This window comes from Harpia harpyja, chromosome 1 (genome assembly GCF_026419915.1).
Source record: "Harpia harpyja isolate bHarHar1 chromosome 1, bHarHar1 primary haplotype, whole genome shotgun sequence".
Taxonomy (NCBI): domain Eukaryota; kingdom Metazoa; phylum Chordata; class Aves; order Accipitriformes; family Accipitridae; genus Harpia; species Harpia harpyja.
In genome coordinates, this window is record NC_068940.1 from 50,127,479 (window position 1) to 50,148,460 (window position 20,982).

Genomic DNA, 20,982 nt, shown 5'->3' on the forward strand with positions numbered 1-20,982 from the left:
ATTGCAAATTTGTCATTACTTTAATGTTTACTTTTTTTAACTCCATGCATTTTCTTTTTTAATGGATATGTTCACTTTCTAAAATAAAAACCTTAAAACAAGGGTAATGCATTATGATACTTTGTTGCTTTACTGACTGGAAATCTGCACATACCACTCCTTTATTTCTTGTGGGGTAAGGATTCCAGTTTGCACAGCATTTGTGCAGGATATGTTACAGGGTTGTTTGGCTGCCTGTAGGGATGCAGTGTTAGCGGTATTGGAACATCATTTCTGTGTTGCATATGCGATATCAAAAGGATGCTAGGAGCTTTTTGAAATAACTTAGTTCCCACTCCTGTACTGGTGGTGGATGTTCTTCAGGTTCAAGGAGGAAACTGGAGTAAGCGAGCATTTGCAAACACTGGTATTACCCCAGGAGTGAAAGGAAGGTAGTCAATCATTCGATTTAGGTGTGTAAGTATAAGATATGTATTTTCAGATACAGACATTGTTAACTGATACTTGATCAAAAAAGTTTTAGGTAATGCACTAATTCTTACCTAAAGAGGATTATAAGTGTTGTTGCTTTCCTTATATGGCCATTAGGTTTTATTAGCAACCTGCACAGCAAATATTAAGTACCAATGTATTCTTCATACGGATGGACTATATTGCTTTGTGGTATTTCCATTGCTGTGGAACAGAAGCATAGTGGTTAGAAGAGAGGATGGGCTGTGGTCTTATCTCTTCCAAACACCGCTTTTCCTTGAAGCAGTAGGGACTCTTTCAGTTTACAGGATTTTTCTACTAAAAGCGCAAACCAAAAGTTTGTTTTGTTATACCAAACATAAATATGGCAAATGTAAGGTAAAGATTTTGCAAGCCTCTCCTAAACCAGCATGTTTTTCTCCAGTGGTGCATGGTTCAGGTTCTCTGTATATAGAGTTAAATGAGATGCCCCATTTGCATACACGGGTAGTTTGCCAAGGAAAGTTTGCCAGCAAGGTAGTTTGCCTTTGGCACATCCACAAACAGTTCTGGTTGCTGCCGTGAGAGGTTGTATCTCCTGGAAATCTAAAAGGCATCAGTTATGGTATAGAAAGGAGTTAAAACACTCAATCTGAAACTATTTTGTTCACTCCTCTCGAACCTACCTGTAAATGATTATTTAATTGTTCATTAAATTGTTCATTAAATTGGAGACAATTGTAGTTCAGTGATCACTGATCCTTGTCTGTGCCATTGACTCTTTGCATTCACTTTGTCTATTTGTTCAGAAGAAACCATCAGGGTCTAGATTAGTTGTTCTTACAGTGCCTATTCTGAAGATAAAGACTACTTTGGGGGTTTTGAGAGCATTCACATGTACAAAACTCATGGGGCATATGGTGGAGAGCACACCTGCTTGTTGTTCACTTCCTCTAAACCACCCCACTGAAGCTGCAGCATGGCACCAAGGGCCTCTTTGTGACAATTCAAGTTTGTGATTGTCTCAGGGAAAGGGTCAAATTAAACCTCCAGCATTTTTTTTCCTGCCTGAGCAAGACTAATGGCTTCCTCTCACACTGAACCCTGTAGTCAGATTGTCAGCTGCAGCTCTTTGAGATGAACACCATGTGCCTGCTCATTTGCTATCTCCTAGAAGATTCCTGTTTCCATTTTCAGACTCCTTGATTAAAAGGGAGGGGATTTGCCTTATTCCAGCAAGGGCTCTGAACTATTACAGGACTAGCTCTGCAGTAACAGCTGATTTTAAGTGCTTTGCATTTACATTCCCATTGCAAGTACTGTCACACAATAGTCATTCTTAGACCTCCTTTTGTTTTATCTATATTGCTTTCAAGAAGCAAGCTGAGTTAATTGAAACATGAGTACTTTAAGTTAAGCTCTATCCTCTTTCACAATTACTTAACCCAATTAGTTTTCTTCAGTAGAAGCTGTATTCCATTAGCATATTGCTTAATAGTGAAACTCAAAGCATAAGTGGAAATTTTATTTTTGGAACTTCAGCTGGGTTTAGACATAGTCAAAATGATTCTTTTTATTTTTTGAGCAACAGAAGGAAAACAGACAATTTGCTGTCATGTTAGTATGATATTAAATCCCTTCTTTTTCTTTCTTCCATCAAGATTCCAGGTTTATCCTCTACTAAGTAAAACAATGTAGGGTGAATGTTTTTTAGATATGCACCAGTCTATCATCAATACTTGCTCAACATCTCTCAAAAACTTTATACAGGTCAGGCAGGTTAGCAAGCTGCAAAATGTTGCCATCTTCTGTGAAGTGTTTGGGAGGTAAAAGATGAGTCCTAAAAGCTTTGTAAAGTACATGTTCCACAGTCCATTTCCATGTTGTTGAACCACAGTCAGAATCTTCATTCTGAAATACAGGGGGGGGGGGGGGACGACAAACAATTACACTGAAATTCTCTTTTACCGGAGGAGAGCACCCCTTAAGAAACTTCATTATGTAAAACTACAGCCATTGTAAAATTATGCTAGTATTAAAGTAGTAGTTCATTCTATACAGTCAAGTTAATTTTAAGCTCTGGAAAGTCACTTGCAGAATGGGCTAGCTTAACTGAATGACTAAGCAGATACTTAGACACAAGCAGACTATGTTTTTAACTTGATTCCTTATTCTTCTATAGAAATTTATCATAGCTCAGCAGGTTAAAAAATACATCCCAAACCCAGAGGCCAAGGACTGTTGTAATATTAAGTACACTGTGATACCCAAAGTTAAAAGGTTCTCTTAATACATATAATCTTTCAGAAAATTTAAGCCACATTCTTTCAGAATCTTGCTGTGCTGCTCCTTGATTCACTTCACTGAAAGTAGAGTTGGGACTAGAAGTCTATAGCTGAAAAAGAAGTTGTTTCCTAGGTGGTGTTATAGCTGTTTGTTCATATGTCTAGTTACATATTCTTGTACCTGAGAGTTTGTCACATTGGCTTCATCTATTATGTATTGCTTTCTAATGGAGTAGAACATAGCTAATTCTTTACTTAGGCTTTCAAAACACTCCTTTTCTTCATCCCAGTTTACCTGTTACAAGAAAAAGAAGTCACTTAATCAAATCTGGGTAGCAGTCAGAGACTTGATAGAGATTCTTAATATGAAAAAGTCCTAATAATGTCTCAGCCATTTTTGTGCTGATAAGGGAAAGGTACAGAAGAAGAAAAAAAAAAGGGTAGAAATGCAGGCTTTCAAATCAAAATATATCCTCACTCATCAATCAGTGGTTATGAATGCAGAGGCAAAGCACAGCTTATCAGTAACCATAGCCAGTGTCAGGAGCTAACAGTACATCAACCAACTCCAACTTTTCCTTTGCAGCTTCTGATAAATTAATTTGATTCACTTCCTTATCTCCTAAATAGAAAAAGTCATTTGTTAATGAATAAAATCATTAAGAGAATATACCTCTGTGGCCAAGCGAAGAATAAACATAGGCAGTCCTTCCAGTGGTGGAACATAGTTGTCTATCAGAAGTGGTAACCCAATAAGGTTTCCTTCCTGCAAGGCAATGCTGCTGCTTCAGTAAAAAAAAACCAAACGTTCTTTCTTGCAATAAATGCACCAAAACTGTTACATATTGTAAGACTGATTCTTATGGAACTTAGTGAGCCTTAGGGGTATCTGAAGTTACAAGTTTTTAAAGCCTGATGCCAGGCAGACGTTGCAGGAAGAGGGTTAGTGGTGGTGTTTAACTTCACAAGGCCTGGATTTAAGCCACTCAGCTCAGGAAGACCTGAATTCAGCCTCTTCCTCTACCTCTAGCTGCTGACTACACAGATCCCACTTCCCCAGAGAATATCTGAGTGAAATGTCTGGGTTATATATGACCCCTGGTGAAGCTGTTCAGTTTTGTATAGAGTAAGGGAGGTATTAGGCCACACACACACAAAAAAAACCAAAAACCAAAACCACACCACATTGAGAGCAATGGTGATGCTGTAGCCCTGCAAGGTTAGAGAGCTGGTTAAGCTGCACACCTTGTTGGAAAAGAGATCTGCATTCTACTTATGGAAGCAATGACTGAATTATTTTATTTGGTAACTAATTAAATATAAACTTCTTTGTGTAGCACCCTTCTAAAAGCAGCGTAAGGCCTGAGCATTTTTAATGAAAGGGGTAAGCCACCTAAATCTTACTGGAGCAAGTTCTTAGTGATAGCAAGTACTGCAAGCAAACTACTGCAGTTATCTGTTACCAAAATGTAGAATCATAGAATCATTTAGGTTGGAAAAGATCTTTAAGATCACAGAGTCCAACTGTAAAGCTAACACTGCCTGGTCCACCATTCATTTACTGTCAGAAGTTAATAGCAGCAGTCACCTCATCAATTTCAAGCGAAAAATAATCTTTCAACATTTCAGTCTTCTTTTTCAGAAACTCCACAATGTACTCTGCAAGTCCTTCTTTTGGGCCATCATCTTCTGTCCAGCCACTTTCAGGATCCTCTAAAGCAAGCATCGAAAGCTCATATAAAGGAGCTGGCTCCTAAAAATGGAGAAGGCAAAACTGTTGTTCATGATCGACATGCTCTACTGGAAATCTATAGCTTCTTCCTTCACATATAGAAACTAACTGTAATATACCATTTCTGGCCTGCAGAGCAAACAGTTCTGCTTATCATAACCAGTCTAAAAAGTATTAATTTCTTTCTGATGTAATTTTCTGTGCAGTCCACAATCCTGCAAAGTGCTGTGGTATTTACAGGATAAATGCTAGCAATCAACACTATGTTTCTGATAGATTGTGTATTGAAGTTGATTATTTGTCCCAATGTAATGAGCAACAGCAAAACTTGGTGAATATCTAGAAGATGACACTAATAACAAGCAGCCAGGATGATAACTTACAGTAGTAGCTACAAAATTACTAACAGAGTTTTCTACATTGTATTCTTACTGTAAAAGAAACAAAACATCGCTCTTGTAGTGGACAAAAACCAACCTGTAAAACCATACATTTGTCTGAAAGGACAGGCTTATTGTAAATAAACTTTTTAAAAAAAATTTTTATATAGGATATAATGTAAAATTATACTTACAGACAACCTTAAGACTCCAAAGTTTGCAAAGTCGTAAATAAGTATCTGGTAGAAGAGTTCTTGGCTAAATTGAAGTACAGAGGCTAGTTACATGGACAGGATCACGTATCACCAAGTTACCATAATTAAGAGGGGAAAGTAAGGGTCATCTTGGAAACACCAGACATACATATCCATTCATATTAACAAAGATCTTACTTAAACTGTTTAGTTAAAGATTCACATGCACTATCTAGATGTTTACAATTAGATCTGTTTCTTGGTTTCTGATATCATCAGCCACATTGGCGTAGAAATTTTACATACTCAAACATGCAGCCGCTATCACTTTATTCCCGATACCTTATATTTCAACCTCTTTACTCCTTTGCTGCACTGCAAGAAACGCACAGGAGCTTGGAAATGGTCAGACATGTCTATCTTAAGTATATTCTCTTTTTTGTTACAAAATTTCTGTAGCTGGCCCTGTAAGGCTGCATATGTGAAAATACAAACTTTGTGTTATGATCATGTCCTGCAGCTTCTCTTAACCCAACTGGATATAACATTTTACATGACTTTTTTGAAGCCTCTGCTTCCTCACCTTTATACAGTGTACTGTAGATGATCATGAAGCAAATAAAGTGTCTTTCCCTTCCCCCAGTCTGTGAGCACACAATACAGTAGCTGGCATTTTAATTACACTGATTTCCTGCAACTTCCCCCAAGGACACCAGACTTCTTTCCACTCTTCTGAACCGATTGCTTCATCTTTAGCCTCATGACTTTTCAGATAGGCAACAAGAAAACAATGTTGTTTTTCCTGTCATTTCCTTCCTTCTTCTAATTAACTTGGTAACTGGTACTTATTTCAACTGCCAACAAGTCTAACAGCTTCTTTACCTGAGTTTTGTTGTATTGAGAAGATACAGTTTTGTCTGATATTGGGCCAGAGCCCACTGAGGACTGACACAGCCAACAAACGAGTGATCATGTAGCATCTCCTGAAGGTCTGAAACAATTGAAGGGGTGGGGAAGAAACAAAAGGATATGATTTCATATTTGCAACCCTGCCCTAATTTATTTAGTTGAGTGGTTTGGGTCTGCTTAGCATTAAAGTCTCAGATTACTGTTCAGTCACTGCTACACCCCTGCTTCTTCTTATAGGCCTGTACTACCTATTAATCATCTGTGTGCATACACATATATATTAAAGTGTGAGAATAGTTATATAACAGTTAAACTACAAACACAGAAAAATAAAAATCTCCGTGTTTGACTTGAATAGCCTTTCAAAATTCGTTTCCAGCCACAGGAGATTAGTAAGGGAGCACAGACATACTTCAAAGAAAACTGCAGATGTAAAACAACTTCGCAACAAAATCTAGTATTGTCAGACTGAATTCTGAAAGTGTGATAGAATGGGTCCACATATTTTTCTCTCCCCAAATAAGTTTCTGGCATTCTCATTTATATAATATTTAAAAAAAAAAAAAAAAGTCATCAGATTCCATAATAAGAGTTCATTTTAGGCATTCCACAAAAAAAATGTCACTAGTTGCAGTCCTTGGGAGCAGCTTCGTTACAGGAGCTTGGCACTGCAGTCGCAGCACGTACGAAGCACTACGCTACCCAAACTCCACTGTTACCTTTTCCAAAGCAATGGTACTGTGAGAGGAGTATTTCTTTCTTGCAAAGGTCTCTTGTAGGTATTTCTTACACATGTGAAGACAAGACACAACCTCAAGCAACTGCACAAGTTCTACTACGTATTTTGGGACGTTTTTGTACATTTTGTGGCTCAGGGGCAACTCTGATTTCAGTATTTAACCAGTGACAGTCAGATGTACAATTACCAGCTCAGAATTACCAGCCTAATGCAAAACTTCTTCTGGAGTGCAAGTAAGGTGTAAGTACATGCTTTCTAAAGATAGGTTTTTAGTAATTTATAAAAAAGTTATTTATTACAGATGTCTGTTAGTCTAGCCATTTTAGCTGTGGAGCATCCCCAATTCTTACTACCAGAAAAATCAAAATAAATTCAACAAAACCCTCAGAACACAAGATTCCCAACATTTAGACTAACTGAATAATATGGCTTATGTGACTCAGTATGACTCTGAAGGGAACTCAAAGAGTTAAAAGGGAAACAACTCTAGGAAGAATTGCAAACCTTTTCCCTTTTTCTAAAATGACTTACCAGAAGACAGAATAATATTTCACCAGTCTCATCATTTCATATAAGTGGGACAGATACAAATGAAAATGAAAAGCAAAAGCAGTAAACAAAAACTATGATTATCAAGCCTGTCCCAGTCTACTTCACAATCATGCGACTAAGCAAAATTTTTGTAATGACAATATCGTAGCTGCCATTTCTGTTTGAAAATTACAAAATAACTTAGCTTTTCAAGCTGTGATTTTATAGTGTTATTAGTTATGATGCAAGTTAAGGTTTGCAAAATATTAAGAATGCATAAAACATCTATCAACAAACAAGGTACATGAAGTTTTTAAAACAGTCCTCCAGTGTGGCTCAGTATGGCAGCTGCCAAGTTTGGCCCTTGATGTTTAACAAGCATTTTTGTTAAAAGCTCGCTTAGCAGCACAGTGAGCTGACTGGGCCGCCTTCTAAATATCTTTTTCCTCAGCAGTTCAAACAATCATATTTAGTTGGTGGAATAACAATAATCTTGAGAAGCAAAGGCTTGCTTACTTGCATGTGCCTGGTTACTGATTTCCTCCTGGAGAGTCAATACACTGGTCAAGTTGATAATTCTTCGTCTAGGGGTGCAGGCAGCAGTCATGTCCTTTCTGGTGTCAACTTTCTCCATTTCTACGTCTGCATCTTCCCGTGGTCTCTTTCTGCAATACCAAAACAAAAGGAATTATGTTCAATTCTCCTATCACTTAGGCAAAACACACCAATAGATGGGATGCTCAGTTCACATGCTGTACATTAACCCAGGAAATGCAGAAAGTTTCCCAAAGCTTCCCAGAAAGAAAGATTGGTTTCTTTTACTTCTGAGGCATAATCTGTTAGGAAAAGGTAGTTCATAAGACAATTTATGACTTTCTAATACCAATCATATCAGGCATCTGTTGTTTAAGCACCAAGCGAATTGGGATCTAAAGAACACATCAAAAAATGTTGATATTTCTAATGATTTTTTTCATGATCATTTTTCTGTTATACTGGGGGAGGGGGATCAGATTACCTCTGAAGACTTTGGCCTCTCATAACAGGTCCTGCAGGAGCTATAAAAAGATTACAGCACTTTTATCTTTACTAGGGTAATGTCTGCAAAATTCAGTCATGTAGTTTCTATCCCCCCCACAAAAGGAGGGCCTCCAAAGAGAGACAGACCAGTATGATCTCCCTAAAGTAAAGTTAGTGTCATTATTTATACCTTCAGTATGCATGGAAAGCCCATTCCAGTTACAAAATTTATCACAAGTTATGTTATTTACAGTTCAGAGATGAAGTCTGATTTCTCAATAAAATGCCATGGAAAGTTATTCTAGGAAAATTTTTCCTTCTGAAAAAGCAGAAGTCCAAAGAGCTCAGAAAAATCTTCAGTTTCAAGGCCATGCCGTGAAATAAACAGGTAGCCTTGCATGACCTCAGGGAAGATTAGACTTACCGAGGAGGCACTGTCTCAGGAGACAAGTGTCCACTCTCACTCAGCCCCCCAGGCATCACTGCGTCCTCCCGAACATCAGCTATTTCAACTAGATCACTGACATCTTCCATTTCAGCATCCTGTGGCCTGACCGCACCCTCTGGAGGTCCTGCATTAACCTCTGTCATCACTTCACTGGGGCCTGTACTTAGGAGGTTGTTCACTGGCTGAAGAAAAGCATCCAATTTCTGTTCTCGGGAATCAGTGCGGACCATCTGATGTGCGTAAACTTTATCACCGGTTCCTTTGGTAACCGCAGAAGAGTTTGCTGATGCTTTTACAACCTCACTGGAAGAACAGTTGGCCCCTGGAAGCAATGTCTTCGTTCAGATACGGGGAAGTAAAGAGAAGAGATTCAAAAACAAGAAGAAAAAACCCACAAAGATCAGCCACATTTCTCACGCAGCATCTTACTGCTCAGCAGCAAGTAACTTTCAAGTCCCACAAAGGCAGTGTCACCTGCTTAAACAGGCCACTAGCTTTGCACTTACTAGACCCATAGCGTAAATGTCATCATCTTGGCAATTAATGAAATCATTAGTTAGCATTCCCTTATTTCAAAGGGAAAATCTTTAATGTAAAAAAGCAAACAGAAAATTGTTTTTTTTTAAAAGATTGTAGTTATAATTTTAAACTAGGCTCTATATAAAGAGATATTAGGAATTCTTTTTCCTGATTTTTTTTCCAGTTAGATTAAATCCAAGGTGCTCTCAAATACATAGAACAATTTCCTCAGTCATACGTCTTTCACATAAACCAGGGCAGAATAAAAACAATTTACCACATGTCAAGACTAATACACTTGTAAAATCAAAAAGACTGAACATATACTTGACAGAAAAGTATTTTAAATGTTTTCATGCACTTTTCCTCCAGTAAGTTCGCTGCCACATTGTTAACATTGGTATATTAAAGTAATTTCATCCCTGAAACATAGAGCAAAGATCTCAAGCTACCAGTATAACATTGATGACTATCAATCACTCCACAGTAGTTAAAATAGTGCAGAGCTTTAGTCACTTCAAACACATATTCTCACCTGAGTGAAGTACAGCCTTGAAGAATTAGAGCCCAATAAATTGCTCTCTACATGTTGTTGCACACGCTCTAGAATACTATCTTCATGAAGGAAATGGACCTCATGTTTTGTAGGGTGCACATTTACATCGACATTCTGGGGGTCTATTTCCAGGCTGGAAAACATTTTAAAAGAAGATAACCTAAAATTTCCCACGGATAGCAGAGAGGGCACAAACTGGTTCAGTACAAAATTTTTCAGGCTTGGGGCCATTACTCCATGCGAAGAAGTCAAAATGGTCCTGAAACCTGCTAAAGTTACACTACACTCAGATTTGTTTCATATATTAAAAATAATCTGAAGAACCCTATATTCCAAACTCACCAAAATCAGCTTACATAGGCAAGCTTAAACCAATCTCCCCATGGCACTACTACAAAAAACAGGTTTTAGAAGTATCTTTTACTTGCAGCGTCTCACGTGTTAATATGAAAGGACTTAAGCTGAAACTGCAGACACTCACTACTTCTGAAAATAAGGCCTGTCTTAAGATTTCTTTAATGTGATTTAATTATATCCTGTCTGGCAATTAATAATCTCCTGTCTGGCAATGCCTATCGCTACTGTCAGGAACACAAACGTCCTTCTGAACCTACTCACCCTAGCTATATCCCACAAGATGGTATTAAAAGGCGACTTCTTCCTATTACTTTACCTTAAGTATAGGAATGGATGTGTACTTTTTGGCAAATAAGCAGCATACACAGTTTCTATGGCTTTCCGCAAAGCGGCTGATTCTACCAATCGATCTGAAACACAGAACAAAATGCTATTTTCAAAGAGCCCCACTGAAATACACTGCACAGTGCCCAACTACTCCTTCAGACCAACTTCTTCACACTTCTGTCTTCAAAGGGCATCTGTTATACCCGTTCTTCCCGAGACCTATTTATTCTTCATATAAACCCAGGAATAGGCAGTATCTTCTTAGTATGTTTTATATTTAGAAGTATTTTTTCCCACAAATACTGAAATAACCAGACTACCTTTTCATTATTTCATACAGTCAAGGTTTGTTGCACCCCATGCCAATGTTGCTACAGCACGGAGAGACCATTCTGTGTAAGTCAGCAGGACACAATCATAACCTTGATACTCCACAAGCTTCTTTAGGCCCCATTTTAGCTGCTTTTCACTATTCAGAGTGCAAAGCATGATGCACATTACAAATAGGAAAACACCTTAAGATCTACAGTTAACTGTAATGCTTATTCTTCAATGTTTTTAAGAACGCTCATACATTTTTCAATTCTTCAAAAAGTTTTGTTCTGATCATTATGTAAGCAACATATGACTGTACAACATGCTGCTTTTTTTTTTTAAATATTATTTAAACTTACGGTTTATGAAGAGTAAAAATGTACATTTCTTCACAGAGTAGTTTGCATTTGTGATGTAGCCTTTCATTTTAAAGGCCAGACTTGCATCTTCACAAGCCACTTCTATCAGTTCCCTATTGACAGTTTGACAGAAACACACATAAAAAATGAATTTTTCTGTTGATGCAAATTTCAAACAGTACAAGTTCTACATTCTATTTATATCACAGTTAATTAGAATTATTAGAGTTCAAACATTTATTGCTGAGTCACAAAAATTATTTAACCTGAACTGCATTGTTTCTTCTAAGTAAAATAGTAATACAGTATGATTGGCGTCTGTAAAATTATTCACTGTATCTTTTTAATACCTTAATGTATCACAGTATCCATAATATTATAACAACTGCAAGCCTTATCACTAAACAGCCTCTCTATTTTGCTGTGTTTCATAAAGGTGTTTATGTGTATTAAAAGTTATATTCCTTACACGTGAAGTGTGATTTTAGTAACCGAATAAAATTGACACCCAAGTATTCGTAGGACAAAACCATTCCACAAGTCCATTCAATGAATTCTTTATAGCTGAATGTCTTATAATGAGAGAATTTTTCCTAAAGTGGCAGATAAATTTTCAAAAGATGCTTAGTTTTATTTGTTCTCAACTCTTCTGCCTGGTTTACTCAGCCTCAGCTGATGTAGCTTTTGTCAAAATACGGAACTGTAAGATTTCAGAAAAACAAATTTGAGGAGACTTCAAAATTTATCAGCAGACTGCGGTAAGAAGTGGTAAGATTTTCACGGCATAGGAAGAGGCTAGGAACTTGTAGAGAACACAGGTACAGCTTGCTCTGTTTAAATGAGCACACAAAGCTACAAGCAGATGGGTCCCTTTTAGTGCATTAAAGGAACAGCTTTGCAACCTCCCTCTTTCCTTTGACATACTAAAAAAAACAGTCATACATTCTGCAAGACAAGGGAGAGCTCTATTATTGCAATGCTCCCTCTTCTCTGTAATTTGCCTTGAAGGAAGCAGGAAAAGTTAGCACAGCCCATGTTCTTTAAAAGAGAAAGGGGAGGGAGATTTACTAGAAAACTTCATGTCAGAAGGAAACTTGACATCAACATACCTGCTAACAGCATTTCCAAAGATGGACCTAATGTTGTCCACTGTTGAGGCATTTGATAAGGTTCTAACATCTGACATGGTATCACCTTGCTAAAGAGAGCATAAACGAGTATCAGTCAATTCACAGTTCTGGCTGAAGTTTTAGAAATAGGTTAAACTTAACAATAACATTTCTAACACAAAGGCATGGGACATAACATCATTATAATGTTTTGTATTATTATTTACTTATTTGTGTTCAGAAAAACAATAGGTGGTAAATGGCACGGGATTACGATATTTGCTAGATCACATCAGACCCATTCAGGCTAGGAACTCCATCTTGGAAAGTGAGGAACATAAGTAGTTCTGTAAATAATTATCAAGAATGCCACAGAATGAAGGTACTCTAACCCATCCTTTTTCATAGAGTAATTGGTAACCAGACTCTCAAGAGAAACTGAAACAGCTCATGAAGCTAAAACAAAATAAAACATTGACCACATAGAAAACTCCTGACAAATATATTTTTGTCTTGTTTACTTTAACTAATGTGTTTTCTATCCAGACTGCATCAACTACACTTCAACATTTCAGTACAAGGGAAGGCTCTATACACTATTCCCATTGCAAAAGATGCACTGCAAATTTTCTGGCATTTTCAGATATACACTATATATATATGTATATATACACACACACACACATAGATACAGACACATGGAGAAGTTATAAAGACTTTATTTACATACCTTTTTAACTGAAAAGCTGATGCCCGAGTTATGGATGGCGTACCTGAAAAATAGGTAAACATAAGACTGTGGTACGTGAAAGAAAAAGTTACTTTCCTGAATGCTGAAAAGCAGCTACTAACAGGGACAAACAATTTAATTTCCTGTTACACAGTAATGTGATTTGAGCCAAACTGAGCTTCTGTAGACTAAACAGCTATAAATATAAATGTTTTCTATTTATAACTCACCTGTAACCATATGAAATTCAAGAATCAGCTTGGCTTATTTCTCAAAAAAACCTGATCAACTTCTATAGACCTAGTTTGCTCAGTTTCATTGCATACGTTTAACTAGAACAGCAGCAAAACCTCCTCAGTGTAACAGAATCAAGTACAGAGAAGGATCTGAAAAATGGCTGGCTCGCCCTTCTAACCTACCCTACCCAGATGGTTCAGCTGTCTGTGACCCCAGGGCCAAGTTCTGATACACAACAGCCGCGTAACCCTGGCTCAAACTTCTAGGGAAGTTGCTAAGTTGTGAGAAAGAATGCACTGTGGAACCTTGCAAGATGAGAAACATAAAACTGCAGACAGAGGTTAGACTGTTGTGACCGGGACAGTTAGTAACTCAAAAATTCAAGAGGGAAAAAAACCCAAAATGAACAGGATGTAAAATCCTAATGGGAAAAAAAAAAAAACAAACCAAAAAACCAAAACCAATGAGTTGGAAGCCTGTAACTCAGCAAGATGTCAGACCAGCCTGTTCCACGGAGCAGCGGGACCTGACCCTTCACCTCCTGGCTGAAGCCTGCCTTGTCAGTGTAAAGACTCTGAAGTAGCTCATTCAGGGAGCAGGCTAACGCTTAGCATACAGTCTTGCTACTCCTTGCTAGCTTTTGTGTTTACTTGAAGTGTAAAGCAATTATTTTGGTTAAACTGTGTAGATCCTGCTTGCAAAGGCTCTGCACATGGCCAAAGATGCAACAAAGGGCCACAGAAAGGAACATCTGGTAACTAAAGTGGTATTATTTTTTCTTCATACTCAGCCAATCTCAATGCTCTTGACAGTTTTTACTTGGATTCTATTCAGCCCAAGTTCATTGAGAGTTCACTCATTCAAGTCTATCACTGTTTGCTGGAATTCTTACTAATAATAGTCATAGACCAAATACACTGTTTCTCTGCTGGATTTTCTGTATCAAATGGGACCATTACCTGACACTGTATATTAACAAACAGTTAAAACCCCTCAAAATCAACAAAAATGACACCACACACACATACACCAGTCCCTCTGAAAAACCCCGGTACTCTCAAAGGCAGCAGAAAAAAATGGAGCCTCCTATTTCAGTTTACCTGCTAACAACTTCTAGTATTTTTGCATATTCTTCATTTGGATTTTTTAAAGCTTTCCTCCTTGTAGTTACATTGTAAAAAAGATCTTCAACCTACAGAGAAAAAGATCACAATTAAAAGTAATTTTAAAAATCTTCTCTCACTATATAATTCATCTAACTTGATACTACAAAATTTTCGGAAAACAGTTTATGAAGGATCAACATTCAATTTATTCCTTTCCTGCTTAGGTTCACCTAACAAAATGCAACTCCAGAAAAACGTATGTTTTCAAGTATTTTGGTACATCAGTATTTTTACCAATAACAACTCTACAACTCACTTTTCAGTGGAAGTTATGCGCTTTCCATTGCAGATGACAATGGATTCCCTGATTACACTGTTTCAATGAAATGCAAGTAAATGTTAAAACAGTTGCTGCAATTAAAGCTATTAATGTAGTTAAAACAGCAGCTTAAATTGTTCGTTCTCACTATTTATTTAAACAATATGCAAATTATTTTTCTGCTATAGTGAGAAAGGTAGATGTTTAAAGTTCAGCTTCTTTTTTAAGACACATTATCCTCCACATTGACGTGTGAAGCTAGCTGGGTGTACGTTCCCACTGCAAGACAAACCCACACCTGCAGACTCCCGGGCCAGGCTTCTACTTTCCACCCTACGCTGTGCAACACGCACACTCCTTCCCATCCTGAGCTCCTTATTCTTCATACATCTTGGTAGATGTAAGAAAGATATGACTGAAAGACAAACAGCGGTTCTGCAGTTTCCTGTGCCAGCCTTCATCTTCCCACTCTGGCTCATGCAATATAAACCACTCCTCCATATTCTGACCTTCTTGTAGCCCTAACTGTCTGTTCAGGCTTTCAGCAGTCCAGAAGGATTATAAAATATCTGAGGATATAACTATGCTATCCTCAGAAGGAAGGAAAAAACAAAAAGGCTCTTATGAAGTTTACCTTGCTGTCTCTGGGCAAGAAAACAAAACAAAAAACCCAACAAAACCACAGAACAACATAATTTAGAAAATATTCTACACGGTGATATATCACGTACCTTACAATTTAACACGTAACAATAAGTGGTGCAAGCATAACGACCAGGGAACAGAATAGGGACAAGACAGAACAGGAACAAAAAGCCTACCGTGATCTGAGTTCCTTGGTTTCCAGCACAGGGTTTCGGAGGGGCTTTAATTTTTCCATCACTGTAAGTAGCTCTAGGCAGAAAATAAAAATAAGATGACAAGAGTTTACCCTACATTGGCTGCTGAAGTCGAATTCCTTTTAAGATTATCTTTTTTTCCCTATTTTCAAAATACATGGTTTAGCTAAAAGCTTACCTTTACAATTTGGAATTAAAAAAAAAAAAAAAAAAAAATCACTTGAACTATGTTTTCTCACATTCTAGGTCTTTTTTGTAACTGCCCTAGAAACAAATATCCCACACTCCTCTTTAATAAAAGCACTGAAAAGAGAATTAAATACCTCTGTTCATTATTACATGCAGCAGAAGTCACTTGGATAATAGGTAGCATACCTGTATGCACACTTTGCATCAGCTGTTTTAGTTGTTACAGTAACATGGGCAACATGACTGATGCTAGCCAATGCCTAGAGAAAGAGAAAGCATCTTTGTAAACCTTGCTCTGGAGACCACTGACTGCTGAAGGAGCGCCCACACTTTAAACAGCATCACTAAATTTTATTATACCACTTGAAAGTCATTAATAAAAAACCTTGCAGGTCAGTAAAGCTTTAACAAATTTTAGTCCCTATAATGCTGACTTTTATCCAGGACCTTCTTTAGGCTTTTCTAACATTTCATTCTCTCTGACATTACAAGCAGCTAACTGTGTAACATAACTAAAAGAAATTTGCAAAGTTATTACAGTTGTGCCCTTTTCCTTCTTTCATGTTAACAAAAAACAGCTGGAAGGTTTTAGCCCTTACTTCCTCATCCATGCCCACGTAGTCCTCCTCCTGACTGTAGGTAATACTACAAAGTTACATTACAATGGTTTTCCTGGAAAACTCAATGGACACGTCTACACAGCCTGCTGAAACCAGCCTCAGGACCAGACTCCACTGGCTGTGGAGCCAATTCTGTTGAAAGTGCGTGAGGAGAGGACTTAAGCAGTCCGCTCTCTGGAGCATGCAAGGATCATAGAATAGAATCATAGAATCATAGAATCATTTTGGTTGGAAAAGACCTTCAAGATCATCGAGTCCAACCATTAACCATGCCCCCTAAACCATGCCCTGGAGTACCCTGTCCACTCGCTTTTTGAATACCTCCGGGGATGGTGAATCAACCACTTCCCTGGGCAGCCCATTCCAATGTTTGACAACCCTCTCAGTAAAAAAATTTTTCCTAATATCTAACCTAAATCTCCCTTGCCTCAACTTGAGGCCATTTCCTCTTGTCCTATCTCCAGACACCTGACAGAAGAGACCAACACCCACCTCACTACAACCCCCTTTCAGGTAGTTGTACAGAGCGATAAGGTCTCCCCTCAGCCTCCTCTTTTCCAGACTGAACAACCCCAGATCCCTCAGCCGCTCCTCATAAGACTTGTGCTCAAGGCCCCTCACCAACTTGGTTGCCCTTCTCTGGACACGCTCTAGCACCTCAATGTCTTTCCTGTAGTGAGGGGCCCAAAACTGAACACAATACTCGAGGTGCGGCCTCACCGGTGCCGAGTACAGGGGAACAACCACCTCCCTGTTCCTGCTGGCCACACTGTTCCTGATACAGGCTAGGATGCGATTGGCCTTCTTGGCCACCTGGGCACACTGCTGGCTCATATTCAGCCGGCTGTCAACCAGCACCCCCAGGTCTTTCTCTGCCGGCCAGCTTTCCAGCCACTCTTCCCCAAGCCTGTAGCGCTGCATGGGGTTGCCGTGACCGAAGTGCAGGACCCGGCACTTGGCCTTGTTAAACTTCATACAATTGGCCTCAGCCCATCGGTCCAGCCTGTCCAGATCTCTTTGTAGAGCCTCCCTACCCTCAAGCAGATCGACCCTGCCTCCCAACTTGGTGTCGTCTGCAAACTTGCTGAGGGTGCACTCGATCCCCTCATCCAAATCATCAATAAAGATATTAAACAGAACAGGGCCCAACACCGAGCCCTGGGGAACCCCACTTGTGACCCGCCGCCAACTGGATTTCACCCCATTCACCACTACCCTCTGGGCTCGGCCATCCAGCCAGTTTTTCACCCAGTGAATAGTGCCCTTATCCAGGCCACGAGACGCCAGCTTCTCAAGGAGTATGCCATGAGAGACAGTGTCAAAGGCCTTGCTGAAGTCTAGGAAAATAACATCGACAGCCTTTCCCTCATCCACTAGGCGGGTCACCTGGTCATAGAAGGAGATCAGGTTGGTCAAGCAGGACCTGCCTTTCGTAAACCCATGCTGACTGGGCCTGATCCCCTGTTTGTCCTGGACATGCTGCGTGAGCGCTCTCAAGACGAACTGTTCCATAATCTTTCCCAGTACCGAGGTCAGGCTGACAGGCCTGTAGTTCCCCGGATCCTCCCTCCGACCCTTCTTATAAATGGGAGTCACACTGGCAAGCCTCCAGTCCTCTGGGATCTATGTATCTGAGCACAGGCAACATACTTCTGTCGCATGTTGTCCATCTGGAGGGGAAAGCAGAACTCATCCTGGACTGTTCTTTCAGACAAGTCTAGGTACAGCCTGTGAGAATATGGAGAACTAGTGTATCTGAGGGGTCAGAGATACTAACTTCGACTACGAGCAAAAGCAAAGGAAGACAAATGTACATATCAAACATTTAGCTTTAAGTATTGTATTTAGACGAACATCTGACAACAAAGATTCACCTTCCACTCAAGTCTTTCATTGTCTTTTACCTGTAGGTTCCTGAAGCAGCATTTGAGAAGACTTAAAAAAAAAAAAACCAAACAAAAAATCAACTTACTCCAGAAAGCAAAAAGAATATATACCTCTCCCTAGGCATCCATCTAATCTTGAAAGACATAGAAATGTATTTTGAACTATATTCACGTGGCAGACTCAGAAAACGGAAGCTTCTGTAAAGAGTACTGGGAATGAGACAGTATGTAAGCCTCACTACAACAGGTAACAACGAGCAATGAACAGTTTCAAAACCTTGATGAAGAGCTTACCTCACCCCTAAAACCGTATGTAGAAATGGTAGCCAAATCTTCAAATTTTTGCAGTTTACTGGTAGTAAATCTCTCACATACAATGTCCAGATCTTCTTTCTATGTGAAAGAGACAAGTAATAGTCACTTTCTAAGTTTTTTCAAGATCAAAACCATTTAGAAATTGAATTAAATTTTAAAAGGTAGTATTAGACATCAGCACACAGCTGTCGACTTTGTTTACTCACTCTGATACCGCAGCCGTTGTCTTGGACCTGGATGAGCTTCAGACCACCTTCTTTAACTACAACCTGGATACTCGTAGATTTAGCATCCAAACTGCAGAAACCAAGAACGCATTCTAGGGAACAGCAGTTCTAGAGAATAAAGCACTACGTGACTTGAAAACGTAGTTTTTTCTCACACGAGTGATAACTTGTTTCTACTTGTCACTCACACTGGAATTCAGTCTGTTTCAAATAGATCTTTACTGCAGACCCTGGGGCTTGCTTTCACACAGCCCATACAGCTCCCTGTGCTTACTGGCCGAAGGGCAGCGATTTTGAGCCCAGCCAGACTTCACCTTCAAGACGAACCACCGAATTACTGACCTGACACTGAAAGCAAACGATTCCTAAGCCTACCACGCAACAACAAAACAAACCCAGACGCAAATTTAGAGAGTTTGAATCCTCCCGCGCGTTCCATAGGAGAGCACACAGGCATTGCCTCTCCTCAGCACCCAAAACGAGGTTTACCCCTCCTTACACGCCGCAGCCCCCCCCCACTCCGTGCCCCTCCCCCGCGTTACCAGTTTTCTATCATCTCCTTGATGGCGTTCGCCGGTCTCTGGATGACCTCGCCGGCCGCGATGCGGTTCACCACAGCTTCATCCAGCCGCCGGATCACGCCGGCCATGGCTGCCGTGACAGGAGCCCGGCTCGGGCAGCTGCCGGGCGGGAAAGGGGAGACCCGGGAGACCGGTACGAGGAGCTGACGAGGCGGATGAGGGAAGAGAGGCGCAGGGACCGGCGGGGGGGGGGGGGGCAGGGGGGGCGGGCGTGAGGAAAGGCCGCAGGGCCCTACGGCCGCCGCCGGCGCCAAACCGCCGCTTGCCCGCCTCCTCGAGCGAGCGGCTCTCCGATTGGACGACGCAAGTGCCCATCACACTTCCTTCCTTCCTTCCCGCGGCAAAAATAAACACGGGCGGCGAACCGGAAGGCGGTTGCTGGCGGGGGGCGGGTGGGGGCGGGGAGAGAGACGACGGGACCCCGCTGCGATTGGCTGAGCGGCGCGGGGGCGGAGCGATGCCGCGGAGTGGGGCGGGGGCGGGGAGGAGCGCGCCACCTGGCGGCAAGGAGGTTGCGCGGCGCACGGTGTTGCGGCGCGCATGACGTCGTGCATCTCCGACGTAGGCGTTGCGGTGCGTGACGGCAGCGTGCCGTGCGAAGGGTGGCTGTGAGCGGGGCGCGCGTTGCGGCCTCGGTGCGGTCGCAGCGGAGGTTATGCTACAAGCCTGCGCCCGCAGGACGCATTTACCTACGCGTCTGTGTCACCGTACACCCCATGAAGTATGTCTATGACATCAGTACACGCCGCAGCATGTGGTTACGGTGGCAGTTGAGGCTGTGCAGCGTGTCTACGGCAGCAGCGCAGACCGCCCCATGTGTCTCTGATCACAACGAGCTTTCCCTGATATCCCTGGTCACCGCGTGCATCGCGACGCACATCCATGCTGTCACAGTACGCGCAAGCTCCGGAATTGCTCAAGACCACGAAGCGGACCGTTATCCACAGCACGGCTAAAAGCTGGCAGCAAGCCCCATGCTTTGGGATCTTTCACGCTGTGGGGACGCTGGTCCTGTGGAGCTCTTGCTTCCCCCGCCAGCGCGTACAGGCGCGTCGGTCGCGCGGGGTCTCGTGGCAGCTGTACGGGCAGAGACGGGAAGCCTCGTCCCTTGATGGCAGTTGAGGAAGGGGCTGTAGCCACCGTGCGATGAAACCCGTTGGCTCACAGCAGTGATCCTGACCGCGAGATGGTTGCACGCGAAGGAGTTAGCGGGCCACGTAAGAATCAAACTGCTGCACACCCCGCGTGGCCTTCGGGCCCATGTTGTGCTGCACGTATCCCTTGTCCACGGGACAACCTCAGCTCACAGTAACGGAGGAGCCTGCGGGCAGCTCCCCCTCCACACCAGCCGTTACACCACCTGCATGGCCTTGCCCTTACCTAGAAATGCAGCAAGACGTTCTCATGTGAACATCCTTTCTGTTTGACAGCAGAAGTGATGAACGGAGTTGTTTTCATGCAAGAAAATCCTACAATAGCTGGAATGACCAAAATGAGGTAACCCTTTCTGCGGGCAGGGTCTGCATGGTGCGCTGCACATGCACCGGAGGGCTGCACAACTTGAGGTTCCCAGCATCAAAAGCAACGTAAAATTACCTGTACTATTGTCTTTTTCTTTATAGTGCCATCTCCAGTAAGAGATGGCGCTGGGATCGTAACAGAGCAGCATCTTCTGGTGCAAAACAGCTCTTCACTGCATTTAC

At 41.0% G+C, this 20,982-nt stretch overlaps 1 protein-coding gene across 7 annotated transcripts; it reads right to left on the reverse strand.

Moving 5' to 3' along the window:
• Positions 1-1,954: 1,954 nt before the first annotated feature.
• MLH1 (mutL homolog 1) lies at positions 1,955-19,475 on the reverse strand. Of its 7 annotated transcripts, none has more exons than XR_008236052.1 (19): positions 19,241-19,475; positions 18,678-18,768; positions 18,451-18,549; positions 15,837-15,910; positions 15,444-15,516; positions 14,298-14,389; positions 12,961-13,003; positions 12,231-12,319; positions 11,122-11,234; positions 10,437-10,530; positions 9,743-9,896; positions 8,665-9,023; positions 7,737-7,885; positions 5,924-6,032; positions 5,042-5,105; positions 4,324-4,488; positions 3,409-3,517; positions 2,917-3,030; positions 1,955-2,361 (listed from the first exon to the last, which is right to left on the reverse strand). XR_008236052.1 is itself a non-coding variant. In XM_052792988.1 (19 exons), exons 1-19 carry the CDS (start codon positions 19,345-19,347, stop codon positions 2,194-2,196), a joined length of 2,250 nt encoding a protein of 749 aa, XP_052648948.1. In that variant the 5' UTR covers positions 19,348-19,475; the 3' UTR covers positions 1,955-2,193. The 7 variants fall into 7 exon arrangements, 5 of the variants coding, with proteins under 5 accessions (XP_052648948.1, XP_052648975.1, XP_052648985.1 ...); XR_008236050.1 differs by having other exon boundaries at positions 3,409-3,520; XM_052792988.1 differs by having other exon boundaries at positions 3,409-3,501.
• Between the last annotated feature and the right edge of the window lie 1,507 nt (positions 19,476-20,982).